The 20,532-nt window shown below is 35.9% G+C and overlaps 1 protein-coding gene across 8 annotated transcripts in view; it reads left to right on the top strand.

Annotated features, from left to right (window-relative positions):
* The window catches only part of DZIP3 (DAZ interacting zinc finger protein 3), a 121,263-nt gene that overhangs the window by 81,598 nt on the left and 19,133 nt on the right, over positions 1-20,532 (top strand). For 6 of the 8 annotated variants that reach the window (XR_009335733.2, XM_067034695.1, XM_059063620.2 and 3 more), the window contains 6 exons: positions 7,445-7,610; positions 9,102-9,197; positions 9,347-9,474; positions 15,787-15,855; positions 18,280-18,376; positions 20,257-20,360. Coding sequence is in view for 7 of the 8 variants with exons in the window: in XM_067034695.1 (XP_066890796.1) it covers positions 7,445-7,610; positions 9,102-9,197; positions 9,347-9,474; positions 15,787-15,855; positions 18,280-18,376; positions 20,257-20,360 (660 nt within the window). In the remaining variant the exon portion in view is untranslated. The remainder of the gene's footprint in view (positions 1-7,444; positions 7,611-9,101; positions 9,198-9,346; positions 9,475-15,786; positions 15,856-18,279; positions 18,377-20,256; positions 20,361-20,532) is intronic. The other 2 variants (XM_059063625.2, XM_067034698.1) reach the window with 1 other exon arrangement.

Below are 20,532 nucleotides of genomic sequence, written 5' to 3'. Positions count from 1 at the left end.
GCTACTCAAGAGTCATCCAATGCTAACTGCTTTCTTCAAGGACTAAATTTGGTTCCAGCATAAAATCCTTTAAAATATAGTCTAGATTGTAGTTAGCCAAATATAGACTAAGTTAAACTTAACCTTAAAGGCAGATTATTGTTTGTCCCAGTGACCCCTTTTATAAAAGAGTTTGGTTTGGTTTGGTTTATTTAATTAACCGGAGATGTTTTTATTTTTTTTAAAAACCCAGTTGTTAACGGTGAATTTTGAACCTTTACTGGAAACCTTTTAATGTCTGAAGAACATTGCGAGCTATATTCTACGACCATATGATTAATGACAGTGTAGTAGAGGAAGGAAGTGGGGGAGACGTTCCATAAAGAGATCACTATACCCACCAAAAAGTTGTTAACTGAAAATTAGTAACTTTAGAAAACTCTCTGTGAGGACATAATTAAGATAACTTTAAAATGGTAACAAGAACATATTTTGGTAACTTTAAAGCCATCAATTTTAGTTGATATTTTCTCATTGATTAATGGACGTGATCCACTGGGTAAGTTAACAGTTCATCATCCAAGATGGGTTTTCACTTTCATTGTCAACAAGTTGAGCCACTAATGCAATATATATTTTTTTTTATACAGCAGCTTCTTATTAGTTATCCATTTTATACATGTTAGTGTATCTGTGTCAATCCCAATCTCCCAATTCATCCCACCACCACCACACCCCCGCCACTTTCCCCACTTGGTGTCCATACGTTTGTTCTCTGCATCTGTGTCTCAATTTTTGCCCTGCAAACCGGTTCATCTCTACCATTTTTCTAGGTTCCACATATATGCGTTTATACATGATATTTGTTTTTCTGACTTACTTCATTCTGTATGACAGTCTCTAGGTCGACCCATCCACGTCTCTACAAATGATCCAATTTCGTTCCTTTTTTATGGTTGAGTAATATTCCATTGTATTTATGTACCACATCTTCTTTATTAATTCATCTGTCAGTGGGCATTTCGGTTGCTTCCATATCCTAGCTATTGTAGATAGCACTGCAATGAACATTGGGGTGCATGTGTCTTTTTGAATTATGGTTTTATCTGGGTATATGCCCAGTAGTGGGATTGCTGGGTCATATATGGTAGTTCTATTTCTCTTCTTTTAAGGAACCTCCATATTGTTCTCCATAGTGGCTGTATCAATTTACATTCCCACCAACAGTGCAAGAGGGTTCCCTTTTATCCACAACCTCTCCAGCATTTGTTGTTTTTAGATTTTCTGATGATGCCCATTTTAACTGGTGTGAGGTGATACCTCCCATTTTAACTGGTGTGAGGTGATACCTCATTGTAGTTTTGATTTGCATTTCTCTAATAATTAGTGATGTTGAGCAGCTTTTCATGTGCTTCCTGGCCATCTGTATGTTTTCTTTGGAGAAATGTCTATTAGGTCTTCTGCCCATTTTTGGATTGGGTTGTTTTTTTTTTTTTTTTTTTTTTTTGCGGTACGCGGGCCTCTCACTGCTGCTGTGGCCTCTCCCGCTGCGGAGCACAGGCTCCGGACGCGCAGGCCCAGCAGCCATGGCTCACGGGCCCAGCCGCTCCGCGGCACGTGGGATCCTCCTGGACCGGGGCACGAACCCGCGTGCCCTGCATTGGCAGGCGGACTCTCAACCACTGCGCCACCAGGGAGGCCCTGGGTTGTTTTTTTTAATATTGAGCTGCATGAGCTGTTTATATATTTTGGAGATTAATCCTTTGTCCGTTGATTCGTTTGCAAATATTTTCTCCCATTCTGAGGGTTGTCTTTTTGTCTTGTTTGTAGTTTCCTTTGCTGTGCAAAATCTTTTAAGTTTCATTAGGTCCCATTGGTTTCTTTTTGTTTTTATTTCCATTACTCTAGGAGGTGGATCAAAAAAAATCTTTCTGTGATTTATGTCAAAGAGTGTTCTTCCTATGTTTTCCTCTAAGAGTTTTATAGTGTCCAGTCTTACATTTAGGTCTTTAATCCATTTTGAGTTTATTTTTGTGTATGGTGTTAGAGAGTGTTCTAATTTCATTCTTTTATATGTAGCTGCCCAGTTTTCCCAGCACTACCTATTGAGGAGACTGTCTTTTCTCCATTGTATATCCCTGTCTTCTTTGTCATCGATTAGTTGACGATAGGTGCATGGGTTTATCTCTGGGCTTTCTATCCTATTCCATATCTATATTTCTGTTTTTGTGCCAGTACCATATTGTCTTGATTACTGTAGCTTTGTAGTATAGTCTGAAGCCAGGGAGCCTGATTCCTCCAGCTCTGTTTTTTTTCCCTCAAGACTGCTTTGGCTATTCAGGGTCTTTTGTGTATCCATACAACTTTTAAGATTTTTTGTTCTAGTTCTGTGAAAAATGCCATTGGTAATTTGATAGGGATTGCATTGAATCTGTAGATCGCTTTGGGTAGTATAGTCATTTTCACAATTTTGATTCTTCCAGCCAGTCGAAGAACATTGTATATCTCTCCATCTGTTTGTATCATCTTTAATTTTGTTCATTAGTGTCTTATAGTTTTCTGCATATAGGTCTTTTGTCTCCCTAGGTAGGTTTATTTCTAGGTATTTTATTCTTTTTGTTGCAATGGTAAATGGGAGTGTTTCCTTAATTTCTCTTTCAGGTTTTTCATCATTAGTATATAGGAGTGCAAGAGATTTCTGTGCATAAATTTTGTATCCTGCAACTTTACCAAATTCATTGATTAGCTCTAGTAGTTTTCTGGTGGCATCTTTAGGATCCTCTATGTATAGTATCATGTCATCTGCAAACAGTGACAGTTTTACTTCTTTTCAAATTTGTTTTCCTTTTATTTTTTTTTTTCTTCTCTGATTGACATGGCTAGGACTTCCAAAACTATATTGAATAATAGTGGTGAGAGTGGACATCCTTGTCTTGTTCCTGATCTTAGAGGAAATGCTTTCTGTTTTTCACCATTGAGAATGATGTTTGCTCTGGGTTTGTTGTATATGGCCTTTATTATGTTGAGATAGTTTCCCTCTATGCCCACTTTCTGGAGAGTTTTTATCACAAATAGGTGTTGAATTTTGTCAAAAGCTTTTTCTGCATCTATTGAGATGATCATATGGTTTTTCTTCTTCAATTTGTTAATATGGTGTATCATATTGATTGATTTGCTTATATTGAAGAATCCTTGCATCCCCACGATAAATCCCACTTGATCATGGTGTATGATCCTTTTAATGTGTTGTTGGATTCTTTTTGCTAGTATTTTGTTGAGGATTTTTGCATCTATATTCATCAGTGATATTGGTCTGTGATTTTCTTTTTTTGTAGTATCTTGGTCCAGTTTTGGTATCAGGGTGATGGACTAGAATGAGTTTGGGAATGTTCCTTCCTCTGCAGTGTTTTGGAAGAGTTTGAGAAGGATGGGTGTTAGCTCTTCTCTAAATGTTTGATAGAATTCACCTGTGAAGCCATCTGGTCCTGGACTTTTGTTTTTTGGAAGATTTTTAATCAGAGTTTCAATTTCATTACTTGTGATTTGTCTGTTCATATTTTCTATCTCTTCCTGGTTTCGTCTTGGAAGGTTATACCTTTCTAAGAATTTGTCCACTTCTTCCAGGTGTGCCATTTTATTGGCATAGAGTTGCTTGTAGTAGTCTCTTAGGATGCTTTGTATTTCTGCGGTGTCTGTTGTAACTTCTCCTTTTTCATTTCTAATTTTATTGATTTGAGTCCTCTCCCTCCTTTTCTTGAGCAGTCTGGCTAATGGTTTGTCAATTTTGTTTATCTTCTCAAAGAACCAGCCTTTCGTTTTCTTGATCTTTGCTATTGTTTTCTTTGTTTCTATTTCATTTGTTTCTGCTCTCATCTTTATGATTTCTTTCCTTCTGCTAACTTTGGGTTTTGTTTGTTCTTCTTTCTCTATTTCCTTTAGGTGTAAGGTTAGGTTGTTTATTTGAGATTTTTCTTATTTCTTGAGGTAGGCTTGTATAGCTATAAACTTCCCTCTTAGAACTGCTTTTGCTACATCCTATAGGTTTTGGATCATCGTGTTTTCATTGTCATTTTCTGTAGGTATATTTTGATTTCCTCTTTGATTTCTTCAGTGATCTCTTGGTTATTTAATTATGTATTGTTTAACCTCCATGTGTTTGTGTTTTTTACATTTTTTTTCCCTGTAACTGATTTCTAATCTCATAGTGTTGTGGTCATTAAAGATGCTTCATATGATTTCAATTTTTTAAAATTTACTGTGGCTTGATTTGGGACCCAACATGTGATCAATCCTGGAGAATGTTCCATGGACACTTGAGAAGAAAGTGTAATCTGCTGTTTTTGGGTGGAATGTCCTATAAATATCAATTAAATCTATCTGGTCTATTGTGTCATTGAAAGCTTGTGTTTCCCTATTAATTTTCTGTTTGGATGATCTGTTTGTCCATTGGTGTAAGTGAGGTGTTAAAGTCACCCATTATTATTGTGTTACTGTCCATTTCTTCTTTTATACCTGTTAGCAGTTGCTTTATGTATTGAGGTGCTCCTATGTTGGATGCATGTATACTTATAATTGTTATATCTTCTTCTTGGATTGATCCCTTGATCATTATGTAGTGTCCTTCCTTGTCTCTTATTACATTCTTTGTTTTAAAGTCTATTTTATCTGATATGATTATTGCTACTCCACCTTTCTTTTGGTTTCCGTTTGCATGGAATATCTTTTTCCATCCCCTCACTTTCAGTCTGTATGTGTCCCTAGGTCTGAAGTGGGTCTCTTGTAGACAGCCTATATATGGGTCTTGTTTTTGTATCCATTCAGTGAGCCTGTGTCTTTTGGTTGGAGCATTTAATCCATTTACATTTAAGGTAATTATCGATATGTGTGTTCCTATTACCATTTTCTTAATTGTTTTGGGTTTTTTTGTATAGGTCCTTTTCTTCTCTTGTGTTTCCCACTTAGAGAAATTCCTTTAGCATTTGTTGTAGAGCTGGTTTGGTGACGCTGAATTCTCTTAGCTTTTGCTTGTCTGTGAAGCTTTTGATTTCTCTGTTAAATCTGAATGAGATCCTTGCTGGCTAGAGTAATCTTCGTGTAGGTTCTTCCCTTTCATCACTTTAAATGTATCATGCTGCTGCCTTCTGGCTTGGAGAGTTTCTGTTGAGAAATCAGCTGTTAACCTTATGGGAGTTCCCTTGTATGTTATTTGTCGTTTTTCCCTTGCTACTTTCAATAATTTTTCTTTGTCTTTAATTTTTGCCAATTTGAGTACTATGTGTCTTGGGGTGTTTCTCCTTGGGTTTATCCTGTATGGGACTCTATGCGCTTCCTGCACTTGGTGCTATTTCCTTTTCCATGTTAGGGAAGTTTTTGACTATAATCTCTTCAAATATTTTCTCGGGTCCTTTCTCTCTCTCTGTTGCATCTGGGACCTCTATAATACGAATGTCGTTGCATTTAATGTTGTCCCAGAGGTCTCTCAAGCTGTCTTCCTTTCTTTTCATTCTCTTTTTTCTTTACTCTTTTCCACAGCAGTGAATTCCACCATTCTGTCTTCCAGGTCACTTATCCATTCTTCTGCCCCAGTTATTCTGCTGTTGATTCCTTCTAGTGTATTTTTCATTTCAGTTATTGTATTGTTCATCTCTGTTTGTTTGTTCTTTAATTCTTCTATGTCTTTATTAAATATTTCTTGCATCTTCTTGATGTTTGCTTCCATTCTTTTTCTGAGGTCTTGGATCATCTTCACTATCATTATTTTTAATTCTTTTTCTGGAAAGTTACCTATCTCCGCTTCATTTAGTTGCTTTTCTGGTGTTCTATCTTGTTCCTTCATCTGGTATATAGCCCTCTGCCTTTTCACCTTGTCTGTCTTTCTGTGAATGTGGTTTTTGATCCACAGGCTGTAGGATTGTTGTTCTTCTTGCTTCTGCTGTCTGCCGTCTCCGATAGTTTGTGTGTGTGTGTGTGTGTGTGTGTGTGTTTTCATGCTATGTCTAGATACCATAAAAATAACTTACTAAAAATGAAACAATATTATCAGTCATTTTGCTCATTTTGACTTACAGCGTAGACCCAAACCTGGATGATCATCAAATCATGCAGCGAGCTTTGTTTTTAAATGAGAATTTTCAAATACACACAAAAGTAAAGAGAATAATATATCTACATTAGTATGTATACCTATCATCCTGATTCAACATTTATCACTGTTTTTCCATATTTGCTTCATTCTTCCCTTAACATTTTGTTCTTGTTTGAATGTTTTCAGTCCCAAACATCATATAATTTTACTTCTACATGATTCAGTTTGCATCTCTTTAATAAGAGATGAATATTTTCCTATATTATCACAATGCTATTATCATACTTTAAAAATTTAGGAATAATCCTTTGGAGCTTTTCAAAAATACAAATTCATATTTTTACAGTGTTGGGGTGTCAGAAAAATGTAATTTTTTAACAGCTTTGTAAGCAATATGGAAAACTGATTGGGTTTTGGAACTGTGGTCTACACAAGCAGTTTATTTCATTGAACTTTCCAAAATATTTGAGTCAGTCTAGAATATTTCAGTGATACCTAATGACTGTTTTATAGTGTTTTACAAGTTATTCTACAAGTGTTCGATATCATTTTTTTTTCTAGGTCTCAGTGGCCTAAAATAAGTACTAATGCATCCTAGAGTTATCTATTTTCTTTCTAATAATAAAATAAAAATAATTTTCTTTCACTTATAAAATTAAGTAATACATATCATTCTATAAGTAAATGTACTATTTCTTGTTATTGTTCAATGAGATTAGGAAGGAAATTCATAGCTACTAAGTAGTGGGCCAACTGAAAGGATAGTGGCATGCATTTAAATTTTAGACATAGGTATAAAAATGAGTTAATTGCCATTGTACATGTAATATTTTCATTGTTTTCTCAGTGGTTCCTAGTTACTGAAATTCATTATCACTACAGTTTTTTTAAAAGTCCTGTTACAAAGAAACCTCCATTTTAATCTACTTTATATTGCTGTTTGCAGCCCTTTATTTAAATGTACATGGGACCTAAGCACTGAAGTTGATTAAACCAACCTACTTGTCAAGAATGATGTGATTAAATAATATAACAGATGTAGACATGCTTGTCAATATTTCCCAAAGTATTGTTTCTCAGAGTAACTGATGTTAATAGTTATAATTTGAAAAGTGAACTCCATGTTCTGATAGTTCTTAAAAACACTACTATGAACAGAATAGGTACCTCAGTTGAGTGCTATCTGAAATATGCTAAAATTCATTGTGAATCTTCAAAAGGAATACACAGTATGAGCACTGTCCAAACTTTCTTTGACTATGAGCCCTTCAGATCTGAGCATCTCATGAGACCAGTACAATATTAATTTGGGAAATAATGGCTTAGATGAAAAGCACTATACAGTTATAAAAGATCACATTGATTATGTCACCACTATAGCCCAAATATGATAGGTAAGGAAGAGCAGTTGAAGAAGGAACAAGCAAATCTATACTCAATCAGTGGATTTATGAAAGATGATGCAAGTGATGTTCAAGAAGATTCAGCAACTGAAGACAAGTTCTATAGCCTGGATGAACTGCATATTCTGGACATGATAGAGCAGGTAAGCCTGATTTGAGAGGATACAGCCCTGCCTTCCTTCTTCCAGAACAATTGTTAACCATTTTTTCCCCATGACTCTTTGAACAGCATGTTAACCTAGTGATTTATGTTGTGTTTCTGAGGAAAAAGAAGAAACAGGAAAGGAGGGACAGAGGGATGGCTGACATAAAAAAGAACCCTTGGAACTGGAAACTTTTCACTTTAGTCCTCAGACCATTTCCTAGTTTTAAGTATTGGGCAGAGTTGATTACAAATGCATTCCTTATAAAGGGTTTTCAAATACCACAAGGAAGAAAAAAATACCCTGGCATAATCCCATTGGATTAAATTTCATGAGAATAGTTTTATAAAACAAATCTACTTTCATTTTTCAAAAAGTTAAACCTTTTTGTTACCATGAAATATCTATAAAAAATATTTTAAAAAACAATTTTTTAGTTCCTTTCCTGGTGGTAGTCAGTGCTGGGAATGACATACTTATATAGGAAGGTGCATATGAACATGATACAAGTGCTCAGCAGAGCACTTAATGAGACAAAACATATAGAAAGCTTTTTTTTTTTAAATCACTTGCTTAACCTACCCATGAGAATTCTGTACTGAGGTAATATATGATAACCTGTTCCATGGTTTAAGTATAATAATATATAATATATAGTAATGTTGATATCTAAGGATACAGTTAGTACAAACAATTCCCTGGCTGATAGTACATTAGTATAATTGTCATGACTTTTTGTTTCCTTTCTAATTAAATTATATACATATATTTTAACTGAAATGACATATTCTAAGCTTTGGATGTCACACTAAAGTTTAAATGTGGGGCCTTTGGTTTTCATCCAACAGCTATAAGAACTCAAAAAATAGAACGAAAATGTCACACAGCTTTTGAAAAATGTTTATTCATTCATTTATTCAAAAAACACTTAGCACTTACTTTGTGTCAAGAGCTATGCTAAGACATGGTCCCTGTGATCACAGTGTTTATTTATAATCCAGTGGAGAAGTTGAACATTAACCTAAGGTGATAATTACTAAGGTAATAATTAAGTAGTTTAGCAGTTAAGATTGCCTGAGTTTAGAATTCTGGTTCCTTCACTTACTGTGTGACCTTGGGCCTGTTACTCAGTTTGATCATCTCTAAAGTAGTAGTGAGTGCCTACCTCATATGGTTCTTATGACAATAAAAGCATTACAAAAAATGCTTTAAAATGGTAAGCATACAGATAACATTATTCAGTAGTAGCAGCAGTAGACAAGTAACTGTGGTATTGTTTAGTGAATGCTATAATTGGAGAGAGGTAGGTTTATTTAAACTAATCAGAGAAGTGGTATTTGCATTGAAACCTATAATGCATGAGTATGAGTTAGACAGCAACTTAAATCCCCTTTAAATAATAATAATGTAGTGTTTTTCCTTTAGATTTCTATAATATTAGTGCTTTTTTAAAGAGGGAAATAAAGCATGAATATTACATTTGCTCAATAGGGCTCAACCAGCAAGGTAACTACAGAATATGGAGAAACTGAGAAGCAAAAGCTTGCTCGACAACGGCAGCTTTGTAAATTGCACTCTCAGTGTGAAGTAAGTATTTTTGCCATTATATCTGAGGCAAGTTAGAGGTACTTCAAATGTTCAATTTAATGGTATATATTTTTAAAGAGTCCAGTTTTTTCTTTAAATTTCTGGTGGCTTGAACAGAATTAACTGAAATAATATTTTTCATTGATCAGCACTTCAAAAGACAATTGAAAACAGTGACTTTTCGGTGGCAAGAAAACCAAATTCAGATTAAAAAGAAAGATAAAATCATCTCATCTCTTAACCAACAAGTGGCTTTTGGAATCAATAAGGTGTCCAAGTAAGTGCAAATCCCTTGATAGAAGAAAATTCTGGGTTTGCTCTATAATGAACAGTATCCTTTAAAAGATAATCCCTATGTAGCCACTAGGTGGCATTGTGACTGCACATTAGGAACTGCCAACCACAGGACTGCAATTGCTTAAAAACCCACTATATTTTGCCTAGCCAGCTGGATTGAGAAATAAGCAACTGCTCACTCTAAATATCGAGCTTTTCATGTATCGGCTGAATAAGTGTGAAGATAATAGAATTACATGAGAATGATAATTAGCTTTCAGGTCATGACTCTAATTTGTAAAAATGTGACTAATGATTGGCTGTTTCTTTATAGCATATGGTAAGTACATTCCTCAAAGACATCACTGACTCACTTTCATACCTTTTAATGTTGGTTTCTGAGAGTATTTGTGTTCTAAGCACAAGAGATTGGAAACAAATCAAATTCCTGGAGAATCCTTTCACCCCATCAATCTCATTTCTCTTACAACCTCAAGTATTAAAAATGCCTGAGACTAAAAATTCTGATTTAATAGGGAAAAATGAGTATCCTGCTCCATTCTGTTTATACTAACCACTGCCTCAAACCATTTTGAAGTGAAATAGTAATATAATTTGTGACACATTATTTTAATAAACAGTAATACCACAAAATACCAGTCATCCGTGATTCTAATTTGAAATCCACTGCAGTTCCTAGACTGCTAATAGGGAAAATAGACAGATTCTAGGGAATATCTTGGTGTAAGGAGTCCAAGACGTCAATAGTTAAATTGGAGAAATATTAGGCAGAGATTTTGGTCTTAAATTTTCTCCCACATAACATTTCATCCAACCTGAACGGGTTTGTAGGAAGAACAGGATGCCATAGCTCTGGCAACATGGTATCAGTTGCAAACACTTTCAGGTTTGTGGACCTAAAATCGCTTGGACAAATTAAGCTGACTGAAATCACTTAAGAACCTACACTTCAGGATTCAAAATTTTGTCTTTTAGCCTGAAAGACAATGACCAACCAATAAATATGTTACATAGTATCAGAGATCAGAAAAGTAATGCCATCCATGCAGATGACCTGCCTCTCTCCTTTGCTATCTGAGATATCCCTCTTCAACTTTGATACCTTACCCAGACTCCCTTGTATGCTTGAGACTACAAACAGACCACTTTAGGGAATGCATATGTCTTCACACAAGGAACATTCAGTGCTGAACATTCACCAAATGTTTATCAAGTTCCCACAGTATGCGAAGAATTATGTAAGGCACATGTAAAGGATACCAAGACATATCAGACATTAACTGTGAGCTAGTGGAAAGTATAGATTAATATGAGAGGATTAAAATTACATATAACAGAGGGACCTCCAGTTCCACCAAAATGTAGTAGCTCTGTTACTTGCAAGTCTTCCTTCTTACAACTTAAACACCCTGGATAGAACACAGCAAACATAGGAAGACTCTGAAAGGTAGAAGGAAGCAGACTGTCTAGAAACCTTGGAACTTGAAAGAATGATGTGACAGTGATTTTTTTAAAATTGCCTCCCATGTATCCTAGACAGGGCACTGCAGAAACCTCCAACATGCAACTGTCAGTAAGCACAGGGTAGGGGGGCACTAAAGTGCCAAGAAAAGTCTGTTCCCTTTAGCCAGAGGATCAGGGAAAGGAAGATATAATAACATGAAACCTTTTTGGCACTACCCACCTGCTCCAGCCAAACACCACTAGACCCACACCACCCCTTGGACACAGGTACTGCACTCTGACAAAAGATGGCAGAAATCAGATTCCCTTGCTGGGATAGCAATACTGAGCAGGCAGCTAATCTTCCATTCCTCACCAAGTGGAAGCAAGGCGTGCTCCAGTTTCTCTGCCAGGATAGCATCAATATGGTCCAGCTGCGAGCTAAGCCTTTACCTCTACCTAGCATCAACAAGACTTAACAAAGTGATCCAAGGTGGGACTAGTCAATACTAGGTTTTATTCCTACTCTCATGGGGAGCTGAATCTCCACCCTGGGGCCAGGTGGTACTCCATTTCCCCTGCTTTCCCCAGCTAGTGCCAGAGACACCCAACAGGGAGTTCCTGCCTCTCTGTACTGTACAGCAGCAAAGCAGTGTGAGTCAGCCCTTCTACACTTCACTTGAAGTAAGAAAAGATCAATACCAGTAGACTATGTATTCATATTGTAATACCAAGTGCAACCACTAAGAAAGCTGCATAAAGAGATATACTCAAAAACACTATAAATAAACTAAGATGGAATCCTAAAAAATGTTCAGGTAACCTACAAAAAAGTAAGAAAAGAGAAACAGAGGAAACAAACAGAAAACAAATAATAAAATGGCAGACTTAAGCCCTAACATATCAATAATTACCTTAAGTATAAATGGTCTAAATATATCAATTAAAAGAGACTGGAAGAATAGATTTTAAAAACAAAACAAAATGTGATCCAACAATATGCTGTTTACAGGAAATACATTTCAGTTTCAACAACATAAGTAGGTTGAAAATAAAAGGATGGTAAAATATATACCATGTAAACATTAATCAAAAAAAGGAGTGACTATATCAATATCAGATAAAATGGACTTCAGAGCAAAGAAAACTGGAGACAAAGAGGGACATTACATAATGATAAAAGGATCAGTCCACCGGAAAGACATAAGAACCTAAAGGTGTACATACCAAACAACAGAGCCTCAAAATATATGAAGCAAAATCAGGCAGAACTGAAAGAAGAAATAGAAGACCTCTACAACACCATCAAGCAACAGGATCTGATTGATATTTATAGAACACTTCACCAGACAATAACAGAATACATATGCTTTCAAATACCCACAGGAAATATACCAAGATAAACAATATTCTGGGCCATAAAACAAACCTCAACAAATTTAAAAGCATTGAAATCATGAAAAGCATGTCTCAGATCACAGTGGAAACAAACTAGAAATCACTAACAGAAATATAACAGGAAAATCTGCAAACACATGGAAACTACACAGTATACTTCTAATTAATTCATGAGTCAAAGAAGAGGTCTCAAGGGAAATAAAAATACGTTGAATTAAATTAACATGAAAATACAATATGTCAAAGTTTGTGGGACACAGTTAAAGCAGTTCTGAGATTTATAGCACTAAATGTGCACATTAGAAAAGGGGAGAAGTCTCAAATGTATAATACAATACAAGCTCCCACCTCAAGAACCCAGAAGAAGAAAAGCAGAATGACCCAAAACAAGCAGAAGGATGGAAATAATAAAGATTGGAAACAGAAAAAGCAGTAGAGAAAATCCATGAAACAAAGAGCTGTTTCTTTGAAAATATCCATGCAACTGACAAACCTCTAGCAAACCTGACAACAAAAGAGAAGACACAAGCTACCACCCTCAGGGATGAAATGGTGATATCACTACAGACCGTGTCAACATCAGAGAATTGTGCTGAGTGAAAAAAACAATCCCCAAAGCTTATATACTATATTATTCCATTTCTGTAACATTCTTGAAATGACAAAATTTCAAATAGTTCAAAAATGACAAAGTGATAAAAATGAAAAATAGATTAGATTAGTGGTCCCAAGGTTTTAAGGAGGAGATGGAAGAGGGAGGGAAGTGGCTGTGGCTATAAAAGGGCAAAATAAGGGGTCCTTGTGGTGATAAAATTGTTCACTATCTTTAACTGTATCACTGACAACATCCTGGGTTATTATACTGTTCTTTTGCAAGATGTTGCATTGGGGGAATGTGGATAAAGTGTACATGGGATCTGTCTGTATCATTTCTTACACCTGCATGTGAATCTATGTTTATCTGAAAAAGCTTAACTTTTTGAAAAAGTGCATATAAATAACTGTCAAATGGAGCTGTATTTAATAGGGATATTGTGGGGTAAAAAGAGTACTTTTGATGTTGAGATAAGGAAGAACTTCATTGAAGATGTAGTGTTGTACCTAAGCTAGGTAGCACATAGGGTGAGATGGGAGAAAAGACAGAAGGCATTCAGACCAGAGAGGAAAGCATGAATGTTGCATGTATTCTCATATAAGCTTTTGAGCCTTTTTTTGTTTAATTCACCTGGTCATGTCCCAAGAGCATGTGATAAACATATAAATATTCTTTCATTGTAAAATGTTGATTTCTTTCATTTTAGAACATCTTGTTTATTTGGAAGCAAAAACATCTTTTTTCTTTGGCCTAATTCAATGCCAATACTACAGTAAATGTTTGGTCAATATGTTGATGATAATTGCAGTGTTAATAAAGAAGGCATACAGGGCTTCCCTGGTGGCGCAGTGGTTGAGAGTCCGCCTGCCGATGCAGGGGACACGGGTTCGTGCCCGGGTCCGGGAAGATCCCACATGCCGTGGAGCGGCTGGGCCCGTGAGCCATGGCCACTGAGCCTGCATGTCCGGAGCCTGTGCTCCATAACGGGAGAGGCCACAACAGTGAGAGGCTCGCATACCGCAAAAAAAAAAAAAAAAAAAAGAAGAAGAAGAAGACATACAAAAATGACATATTTTGCACAAATTACAATACTTAATAAATGTTAAGAAACTGCTGTCCGTAAAATTTATATAGTAAACATCATAGCCAGCCAGAGTAAGCTTGAGAACTTCAGATATTTTAGAGAACAAAATCTAATCCCACCCTGTCATGGTTTCATGAGAAAAATAGGACTAACTAGTTATGACTACCTGAACATATATAGCTGGTTCATATATGAGCAGGATGATAGGAACTATGCCTACCTTATCCTCTGTTACTTAAGAATCTAGGTCTTCTGAATTCCCCATCAGCTTTGTCAGTTCTTATCGCCCACTCGAAACTAGAGCTGGGTAAAATAATGAAGTAATGGAAGTGTACATGGGAAAGAAAGATGTCAGTCTTAGAAATCTTACAACTTACTTTTCAATTCTCTCTGCATACTCCTGTAGAGTATACAGTAACAAAGCTTGTATTTCTTATTCTTTACTCAAGAACATGATCTCTTTTGTATCTAAAGAGACCTGTTTTCTTTTCATTGTATTTATCAGTTGAATACAACATTCATTGTAAGTCTCTACAGCTTCCAAGAAGCTTAAACGTAAGCAGGTGGTCTCTGAAATCTAGTAGTGAGCAATCCAGCCAACATGTAATGTCAGTGTTTTAAGGCTTTATCATTCCATAGTTTATATAAACCAAAACTCGTATGTATCCCAAGTGTCTGAACATATCAGAGACTTAAAGAGAAATGTGCTCTTGCTATAAATCTCTTCATATTGAAACAGCTTAACAGGTGGTAAAGAAAAATGCAGCACAAGGGAAGAACATCAAAAATGGTATGTGAATATATGTCAACCCCAAAAGTATTACTTTGCATTTCCTTTAATAGTTTTTTGCATGTCAGTTATTAAGCTAATCATGGGTTATGTTTTCTGATGTGTACAAAATTTTTACCCAATCTTCTGTTGATTAGGTCATGTGAGTGACTCCCCTGTTATCATTTATAGTTTTTTGGGGTTTTTAAAATAAATTTATTTTGGGGTGTGTTGAGTCTTCGTTTCTGTGCGAGGGCTTTCTCTAGTTGCGGCGAGTGGGGGCCACTCTTCATCGTGGTGCGCGGGCCTCTCACTGTTGCAGCCTCTCTTGTTGCGGAGCACAGGCTCCAGACGCGCAGACTCAGTAGTTGTGGCTCACGGGCCTAGTTGCTCCGCGGCATGTGGGATCTTCCCAGACCAGGGCTCGAACCCATGTCCCCTGCATTGGCAGGCAGATAGATTCTCAACCACTGCGCCACCAGGGAAGCCCCATAATTTATAGTTTTAATTAAAATTCTTATTTGTACACAGCCTCATTGCTTCTGTATTTAAGATCTGATTTCTTTCAGAACTTAAGTCCTTAATAGTTTGCATGACTTGATATACTATCTCTTTAAGGAATTTGAAGTTCTCAATCCCACTATAGGCCTAGAACATCACAAGATGCCATCTCTGTTTTCTAGTGAGTGAACTAAAGAACAAAGAGCTAAAGTCATTTTTCTGAGTCATTGAGCTGGGGATACAATATAACTCTTCAGTTTGGCTTTCTAATTTTCAGGGTTAGAACTTAGTTCTTTCTTTGTAAAGTCAGTAAATCGGGCATCAGACATAAGAAAGATAAATCTTAGAAGAATAAAGTAGGGGAGTCCAGTTATTTTCAGGCTCAAGATTTATGGCCCCAAATGGACATACTTAGTCCCTCCTCAGCTACAAGTAGGGTTGTTCTGACTGTTAATGATAAATAATTTCTAACATTTTATGGTGTTCTTTCTTCTTTTCTTAGATTACAGCGTCAGAGCCATGCTAAAGATAATGAAATCAAGAACCTTAAAGAGCAACTTTCTATGAAAAGGTAACAGCTGTTGCTTTGGTTGAGTGCACCCTCTCTGAAACTGTGGATTCCATTCAGCATATTCTGGCTAAGGTAGCCATATAATTTGTCATCCAAACTAGGGCACTTTTCAGCATGATACTGAGCAGTATTAATAATTACACTGGGACAACAGATAAAAGCTGTAAGTGTCCTAGGCAAATAGGCAGGAATGTTCACCTTGCCTCTGGCCCTGGAAAACTGCTGAGAGTGATTAAATCAGCAAAGTTGTGGTGCCACGACAAACTACTGTCAGGAACTAGGGCTTATGAATTCTTTTTTCTTTACTGTAATCAGTACTACTAGGTGTGACTGCTTTATGAAACTGGGCAAGTTTTGTTCTGATTCACATATTTTTTATAATGCTGTTTTGAGATCTAATTCATATAGAATAAAATTCACCCTGTTAAAGCATACTATTCCTTGGTTTGTAGTATATGTATAGAGGTTTCCAACCATCATCACTATCTAATTCCAGAACATTTTTCTCACCCTAAAAAGAAACCCTGGGTCCATTAGAAGTCACTCCCCATTCTCTTGTCCCCCAGCTTCTGGGAACCACTAGTCTGTTTTTTGTCTCTGTGGATTTACTTATTCTGGACATTTCATATAAAAGGAATCATATAATAATATGTGGCCTCTTTTGATTAACTTCTTTCACTTAACGTAATGTTTTCAGGGTTCATCGTGTTTTAGCGTGTATCAGTACTCATTCCTTTTTATGGACAAATAATATTCCATTGTATGGATATACCACACTTTGCTTACCTTTTCATCAGTTGATGGACATTTGGTTTGTGTCCATTTTTGGCTGTTATAAATAAGACTGGTATGAACATTTGTCTACAAATTTTTGTGTGGACATATGTTTTCAATTCTCTTGGGTATATACCTAAGAGTAGAATTGCTGAGACATGCAGTAAACTCTGTTTAACTTTTGGAGGAACTGCCAAACTGTTTTCCAAGTGACTGCACCATTTTATAATCCCAGCAGGAATGGATGAGTGTTCCAATTCTCCACATTCTCACCAAGACTTATTACTTTATCTGTCTTTATTTCACCCATTGTAGTGTTTGTAAAGTGGTATGTCTTTCTGGTTTTGATTTGCATTTTCCTAATAATTAATTATGTTGAGTATCTTTTCATGTGCTTATTGGCTATTTGAGTATCTACTTGGAGAAATGTCCATTTACTTCCTTTGACTATTTTTAATATTGGGTTGTTTCTCTTTTAGTTAAAAGCTTTAAGAGTTTTTTGTATATTCTGGATACAGTTCCTTGTCAGATACATGATTTTCGAATATTTTCTTCCATTCTGTGGGTTGTCTTTTCACTTTCTTGATCATGTCCTTAGAAACACAGTTGATTTTGATGAAGTCCAATTTATCTATTTTTTTCTCTCGTAGGCAAGTTTTGCACAGTATTCAGTGGCATCATAATTCCTTTTTGTTGACTCCTTGAATATTTTATAATTTTTCCCCTCAAAATAATCTGGCCTTATTGATATTAATAACATATTGTCTTATCATGCTTCTCATCAATGTTTGTCAGGTACTCAAGCATCCAGCTGTTTCTAATAATAAAACATTGAGGAAAGCCTTTGTGAAAGTCCTTATTACAAAAATGTTATGTCCAATTAGTTGCTTTCATTAGAAACATAATTTGGTTTGTGTGCTCTAGCATTCTGGGGCTCAAGTGTAGGAAGCTGAAATGGAATAGGAAAAAGAGAAACCTCAGAGGTAGCCATTTTCCATAATGTCCTTCATAAATAATATCCTTATCATCATCTCCTTCTCCTTCTCAAGCCATGGGAATTGTTTTCATTCTAAGGTACTGAATGTGAGCACTGAGATAAACAGTAAAATATTTTAATACGGTGACTTAGCTTTATAATAAAAACTTTTGTGGTTGCTATAGTTAGGACACAAGAAGGCTTGTAGAAACTTTATTTTATGTAAAATTTATTAATAATAATAGCTAACATTTATTTAGTACTTAGTATGTGCCAAACACAAAGTGCTTTATGTATATTATCTGAATGAATTTTCACAACTCTTTTTGAGGTAAGTAATATAATTTTCTCCATTTTTATATGTGAGGAAACTGAGGTATAGAGAAGTAACTTGCCCATGGTTGCACATTTAATAAGTTGTGGAGGTCAGATTCATCTTCAGACAACTTGATTTCAGAACCAAGGTTTAAATGACAACTTTAAACCTTCCACATTCATGATAGTAAAGGGTAACAGTAAGAGTTAAGTAATGTCTTCTATTGCTTTTATATGCTGTATACTTTCCAGGAAATCATTTCCTATTCATTGAATAGCTTGTATCTGTCTGCCTCCTGAATAAGGTTGAAAAGTCTGTCCTTGCTGCAGTGTTACTGACTCTTTATCATATATTTCAGATCTCAGTGGGAAATGGAGAAGCATAATCTGGAAAGCACAATTAAAACATACTTAAACAAACTGAATGCAGAAACTAGCAGAGCTTTAACAGCTGAGGTAAAAAAAAAAGAAAGAGGGAGAGAGATGGGATTGAGGAGTGAAGTTTTACTTGTGTACTAGTATACTAAAGAATTTTTAAAAGATTGTTTTTTGAATAAACAGAATTAAGACATCTGAGGACCAGCCAGAAAAACACAGCTCAAACTCTTGTGCTTTTTTGATTTGTTGGCATTTTGTATATTTTTACTCGAAGATTGGTGATCTTATGTTGTTTTCCCCCAAATGACTCCAAGAAATTGTTTTGCTTCAGTATGTATAGCAAATATAGACATCTTAGAAAATTCTCATTAATCCAGGTGACTAAGCCAAACTTCTAAGAATAACATTTCACTGCTGCCGTAATATCTCCTTTCTTTGCTATTTAACTACATAGATCTTCCAAAAACACATACACACCATACATTCCAGTGTTGGAAACCAACTTACCTCTTTCCCCAGAAAGGCATCCAGTTTCTTCTAAGTTATTTTAGAACACCGCAGCTAGGATCTCTCAAAAGAAATGTGATTGTATGTATGTATGTAATTTTTACTTATAGATAACCAAACTTCATGTACAATAAAATTCAAATTTTGGAGCACTCATTGATGTTAAAAGCATTACAGACCTTCTCACCTTTGTCATGGTAAGGTCTATTTTTTAGCAGAGTACTCTGGAATCCAGAGCTCGACAATCAAGGGGTGATATCTGCACCAAAAATCCTGGGACAGTAAAGTATTGGAGTATTAAATTTAACCAGAAAAAAAATAAAGCTCAGATTACTTTAAGAGTTCAAGTTTGTAGACTTTGTTTTTTTACTGCTTTTAATCAGAAAGTTCCTTTCTACTTCCATTATTAATTTTAGAAACAATGCTGTCTAAGAGTATAATGAGCTATTTTCAGTGAATATTGAGTGATCAATAGGAAAAAAAAGAGGCCAAATGACCATGCATCAATAATAGTTGGAAGGGATTCCCACTGTTGGAGAGACATTGGCCTAGATGACCTCCAAGGCCCATTTGGACAGCATAGTCCTGTAGGGTCTGATTGTTTTCTTACTCCTTCATCAATTAAAAAAAAAATCAAATAGCAGGACTTCTTTTAAGTGTTCTTAAACACACTTGCTGCATAATAGAGTTATCTGAGAGCTTTTAAAAACGCCTTTTCGGGGCTTCCCTGGTGGTGCAGTGTTTAAGAATCCATCTGCCAATGCAGGGGATACGGGTTCAAGCCCTGGTCCAGGAAGATCGTGCATGCCCCGGAGCAGCTAAGCCCATGTGTTACAACTACTGAGCCTGCACTCTAGAGCCCGTGAGCCATAACTACTGAGCTCACATGCCACAACTACTGAAGCCCATACTCCTAGAACCTGTGCTCCACAACAAGAAAAGCCACCACAATGAGAAGCCTGCGCACTGCAACGAAGGTAGCCCCCACTCGCAGCAACTAGAGAAAGCCTGCGCATAGCAATGAAGACCCAACGCAGCCAAAAGTAAATAAATAAATGTTTATTTTAAAAAATCAATGACAAAAAAAGAAAAAGATATTCAGAAATTAAAAAAAAAAAACCCGTTAGAAAAAAAACCCGTTAGATAAATTAGAATCTCTGAAACCAAGACATCATTTTTTTAAGTTTCTGAGATGATTCCAGTGCATATGCAAGTTTAAAAACTAATGTTCTGAAATGTTTCCCAACACCGTAACTTTCAAATAAAAATATTAGAATTTCAGAATTGATCAAAGAGTTTTAAAATGTGTTATGGGCAGGAAAGAAGCTCAGGTGTTGTTGGAAGAGATTGAAAAAAAATAACTTTAAATTTACTTGAAATGTTTGAGGAAAGAATGTGTTCATTTACAAGGACATCTTTAACTTCTTCCTCTTTCTCTCAAAAATCTGTAGGTATATTTCTTACAGTGTCGTAGAGATTTTGGTTTGCTTCATTTAGAGCAGACTGAAAAGGAATGCCTCAGTCAGCTTGCCAGGGCGACTCACATGGCAGCAAGGTAACCTCTCCCTCTTCCTTAATGTGTCTTGGTCTCTGAGGTACTCACAGGTGGCTCCAAGGTTGAACATTATGGAATCTGTGATATGTTTTACATATATGACATCAGAGTCTTTAGAGTGAAGAAGCCATTGTTTTTTTAAACCTCAAATGTCATTTAGTCACTTTGAGCT

Source organism: Kogia breviceps, chromosome 5, assembly GCF_026419965.1.
Source record: "Kogia breviceps isolate mKogBre1 chromosome 5, mKogBre1 haplotype 1, whole genome shotgun sequence".
Classification (NCBI taxonomy): domain Eukaryota; kingdom Metazoa; phylum Chordata; class Mammalia; order Artiodactyla; family Physeteridae; genus Kogia; species Kogia breviceps.
Note: the sequence above shows the minus strand (reverse complement) of the source record. Positions and strands in the feature narration are given on the sequence as shown.